The 5034-nt window shown below is 46.9% G+C and overlaps 1 protein-coding gene across 1 annotated transcript; it reads right to left on the minus strand.

The window, feature by feature from the left end:
* Nucleotides 1-3819: 3819 nt before the first annotated feature.
* LOC116830537 (olfactory receptor 52B2-like) lies at nucleotides 3820-4785 on the minus strand. Its single transcript, XM_032790082.2, has one exon. The coding sequence runs from the start codon at nucleotides 4783-4785 to the stop codon at nucleotides 3820-3822; it is 966 nt and encodes a 321-aa protein (XP_032645973.1).
* Between the last annotated feature and the right edge of the window lie 249 nt (nucleotides 4786-5034).

Consider the following 5034-nt stretch of genomic DNA (forward strand, 5'->3'; position numbering starts at 1 on the left):
TATTAAAGCAACACAAATGTAACCTGTGGAATTCATTGATGGCCAAAAGTACAACTGCATTCAAAAAGGAACTAGATACATGTATAATTGGGAAAAAAAGAAATAGATCAGTCCATAGAGGATCGATCCAACAATGGCTATTAGCCAAGACAGCCGGCAACTCTCACTGAACTGGAGAGGCAACATAGAGACAGAAGATGTGGAAAAATCTGAAGTACTCAAAAGCTCCCCGACTGTTGCACTAGGCAACACAGTGTGGGGAGGAGGTGAGCAGGCCTCACTGGTGAAAGAACAGGTTAAGGACTATTTAGAAAAGCTGGACATGCACAAGTCCATGGATCCAGACATAATGGATCCATGGGTGCTGAGGGAGTTGGTTGATGCGATCGCAGAGCCATTGGCCATTATCTATGAAAATTTGTGGAGATCGGGAGAGGTCCCGGAAGATTGGAAAAGGGCAAATACAGTGCCCATATTTAAAAAAGAGAAGGAAGAAAACCTGGGGAACTACAGACCAGTCAACATCACTTCAGTCCACGGCAAAATCCTGAAACAAGTTCTCAAGGAATCCATTTTGAAGTACTTGGAGGAGAGGAAGTGTTAGGGAGCTTATTCCTTCACCCTCTCACTTCCCTGGTCCATCTAGCATGAACAGAGAGCAAAGTCCAAAGGCGCAAACAATTGAATGCTTATTGGGTGAACTTCCAGCAAGCATGATTCCAGTTTCCTTCCTTAGTGTCCCCTTCCCAGCTCTGACACCACAGAGCCTTGCCTGTGTCCCTGTTCCTGTTCCCATCCCCTGTTCCCATTTCCCCCTTTAGCAAAACATGATTTTAATTCCCACATCCCCGGTCCCTCTTCCCATTTCCCCCTCCCTTCCTGATTGGCTGCAGACTATTTTCCTATATAGTTTTGCTTAGCTATTCCTTAACCAATCATTTTACTGAAATTTAACTAACCAATCCTAACATATTGTAACATGGTTATTTAACCAATTATATTTCACCACCTTCATTGGTTTACACCCAACAAAATTAATTATACAGCAGACAGAAACAATCACAGAACCAGACAGAGACCATGCAAATAAACATACAAAACAATACAGAAGTGAGGATTTCACAACGACATCTATACAGACATATGGGTTTTCCAGCTATATCTATTGATAAGTGAGTCCTTGCCAGACAGGATGCCATCAAACTAAGTTTCCTTTTATATCTTCTAGGCTCTCCCCTTTCTCTGGAGGTGATGGAATATCAGGACAGGATTGTATTGCTAATAGCCCAATAGCACCTTATTTCAATGTGACTAGTTTGGAATGTGAGGATGTGACCATACACTTCCCAGCTTATGGCTGCCTCTGCTTCTTAGCTGATGGCCTTAGCCTGTCACACTAAGAGAAGGCCATTCCACAGACAGTGATCTTTGATTCTTTTCTTTTATACCTCTATAACTAGCTAAGTGATAAGAATAGACCTACATTCTTCAAGTCGATGCCTTTGCAGACAGGCCTGAATATCTATATCCTAACAGGAAGGTGGTCAGGAACAGTCAACATGGATTCACCAAGGGGAAGTCATGTCTGACCAACCTGATGGCCTTCTATGATGAGATAACTGGCTGTATGGATATAGGGAAAGTGCTAGATGTGATATATCTTGACTTTAGCAAAGGTTTTGATAATAGTCTCCCACAGTATTCTTGCCAGCACGTTAAAGAAGTATTGATTGGATGAATGGACTATAAGGTGGATAGAAAGCAGTGACCCTGAGAGGAGGGACTTGGAGTTTACATCTCTATGTGGAAGGTGCTGTAACAAAAATCAAGTTATTGGGTTCAGTACTTGGGTGACTGGGTGTAATTCTAGGGCCTGTGTTATACAGGAGGTCAGACTGTGGTCCTTTCTGGCCTTACACATGTTTTCTGTGGGGTGGTGTATTGAGGTCTCTGCTGCCCTAGCCATGTCCTCATGGGGTGTATCTCCAGGTCGAGGAGACCTATGATGGCACAATGAAAGCCACCCCTGCTCGGGTTCTGGGCTGTGCGGAGGAGGGCCATGAAAAGAGACAACTAAGGGGGGATATGACAGAGGTCTATAAAATCATGACTGGTGCAGAGAAAGTGAATAGAGAAATGTTATTTACTTTTTCACACAATGAAAAAACCAGGGTAGCAGGTTTAATACATAAAAGAGAATGTTTGTTTTTTAATGGAACACAGAGCTAACCTATGGAACTCACTGCCAGGGGATGTTGTGATGGAAAAGGATTGAAAAATCCTTAGATAAGTTGATGGGGGACAGGTCCATCAATGGCTATTAGCCAAGCTGGTCAGGGTTGCAAGCCCATGCTGCTGGTGTCCCTAAACCTCTGATCACCAGAAGCCGGGATGGGAAGACAGGGGATGGATCACACAATGATTGCCCTGTTCTGCTCACTCCCCTGAAGCACCTGGCATTTGTCACTGTCGGAAGACAGGACACTGGGCTAGACGAACCATTTGTCTGACCCAGTAGAGGCTGTTTTTATGTTCCTGTGAGACATTTCTACTCCAACGCTCTAGGAATAGAAGGTGGGAATAAAAGCAGAAACAGTTTCTCTCAGCATTTTTGTGGCACTAGCAGATGGTTACACAAGAAACATCATATCACCCTCAGTGGCAAAACATTCCACTAGCAGGGGGTAAGACCCAGCTAATCACACACACAAGATTTTCCTCTCTCTGTCTCCCATGGTCGGTGCACCAGAGAGCACGTGAAAATAAGTCCCTCACCCAGTGCACCAGGCCACAGCACCTCCCACTCGGTCAGCCCCACAAAACCACCTGTGTGGGGAAGAGCATGAGATCAGCCTGGGTAAGCTGGGCCCGTCCACGCAAAATGATCTATAAGGCAGCCAAATACACAGTCCTGGGATGCAGGCCTTGGCTATGGAATGGGGGACTGAGGCCACCAAAGCTGTGACCCTGAGAAGGATTCAGGAGTTCTCATATCTTTGTGGGGGGTGCCTTAGCCAAACACAAGTTAGTGGGCTGAATAGAGGGGTGACTAGTTGAAATTCTAGGGCCCGCTTAAACACTGAATCACCATGTTTCCCATGGGGTGGTGGTGGGTGGGGGCTGTTTGCTGGCTGAGCCATGTCCTCTGAGGGTGGATCTCCAGGTAAAGGAATCCCATGATGACACAATCAAAGCCACCCCTGCTCAGGTTCTGGGCTGCGCAGAGAAGGGCCTTGAAATCTCTGTGCTGTCTCCCTGAGGAGACTTGCTCCTGACTTCCATGCTGGCCCCAAAGTGTGCTCATTTGCCAGTGAGGAAATTGAGGAGGAAAGAAACTCTCCCAAGGTGACACAGCCGGTCAGTGGCAGAATGAACACTAGAGCTCCCGTCTCCCAGTGTGCAGCACAGTGCACTTCCCATGGCTGTATGGCACATCCCCCTTGGCTGCTGCTTTCCTTGGCCATGGAGAGTGCAGCTCGGATGCAGCTTGTCACAGAGCAGCACACACCGTGCTGTATCACAAAGTGATTTTACCTTTGTGCTTTCTTTTTTTGTTGTTTCCCTTCAATGTAGAACAAGACTCACTCCGTCTGGCTGTTTTTTGTAGCAGGGCGCTGTGCTGTTGCACCCATGTGTACCCCAGGATATTAGAGAGACAAACTGGGGGAGGAAATAGCTTTCATTGGACCCAAATTGTGTTGATGAGAGAGACCAGCTTTTGACCTTACGCAGTGGAAGTACATAATAAAAACATCCCTATAGTTCCAATGAAAACCTGGGTTCAATTTCCAAGCCCCAGAGGATTTTCTGTGTCCTGCTTTAGCTCAGCAGGGAGCTTCTCCTGCACCACCGATGAAACACATGGATCACCCGTTTCAGGATCTCTTTTGTTGTCACCCCATAAACGATGGGATTTAACATGGGGGGAATGAGAACATAGAAGTTGGCCAGTAGGTTAAGAATATAACCTGGGATGATGTGCCCAAATCGGTGTGCAAAAGTGGAGAAAAAGGATGGTGTGTAGAACATCAGTATGACACAGAGGTGGGAGCTGCAGGTGCGGAGAGCCTTGAGCCGGGCGTCCTTGGAGGGGAGCCGGAAGACAGCCCTGAGGATCAGCCCATAAGACAAAGCAATGAGCACAGCATCCAAACCAATTACTAAAATAGCCACGGCTATACCATACCAGAAATTGACTGTGATGTCGTCGCAGGCCAGCCGGGCTATGGCCACGTAGTCACAAAAGGTGTGAGGCAGGAGGTTGGTTCTGCAGAACTTCAGCTGCTTCATGAGAAAGATGATGGGGAAAATGATACAGAAACTTCTTGTGACAACTGCCAACCCCATCTTCCCGATCACAGACTTGCTCAGTATCATGGTGTATCTCAGGGGGTCGCAGATGGCAATGTACCGATCAAACGCCATAGCCAGCAGGATGGCCGACTCGGCAATAAAACTGAAATGGATGAAGAACATCTGGGTTAGGCAGGCAGCAAAAGAAATTTCCCCTGCTCTAAACCAGAAAACAGTCAGCATCTTGGGCACTGTAGTGGTAGATAACAGCAGATCAACAGTGGCCAGCATGGACATGAGTATATACATGGGCTGGTGGAGGCTTTGTTCTGTTAGTATGATGAATAGTAGGAGAGAGTTCCCAAAAAGTGTTGCAATGTACATCAGACAGAAGGGGATGGAGATCCAGACATGAGATTCCTCTGTACCCGGAATGCCAGTCAGGATGTAGGTCACGGGGGCAAAAAAGGTGTGATTGTCAGCTGGCATCATGTGCCATCACTGGGATCTTCTATTCAATTTCCAGGAACTAACAGCAAAAGAGACAATCAGTGAGAAGGTGAGTGTCGGCTAGGACTGGAATGCATTTGTTACAGTGTGACGGGTTCCGCCAAGGGGGCCACATGGAACTGGGGTTTCATTGAGCCCTTTGACGCACCAGTCTTTGCCCCCTCTCACACTGTGCTGCTGTGACAAGCTGCAGACCTGCTCTCGATCTTACAGTTACACCAGCATCCACAC

The sequence above is a fragment of the Chelonoidis abingdonii genome, chromosome 1 (genome assembly GCF_003597395.2).
Source record: "Chelonoidis abingdonii isolate Lonesome George chromosome 1, CheloAbing_2.0, whole genome shotgun sequence".
Classification (NCBI taxonomy): domain Eukaryota; kingdom Metazoa; phylum Chordata; order Testudines; family Testudinidae; genus Chelonoidis; species Chelonoidis abingdonii.

Coding starts and splice junctions, on each gene's coding strand:
- LOC116830537 (XM_032790082.2), bottom strand. CDS start 4,785: ATGATGCCAGCTGACAATCACACCTTTTTTGCCCCCGTGACCTACATC.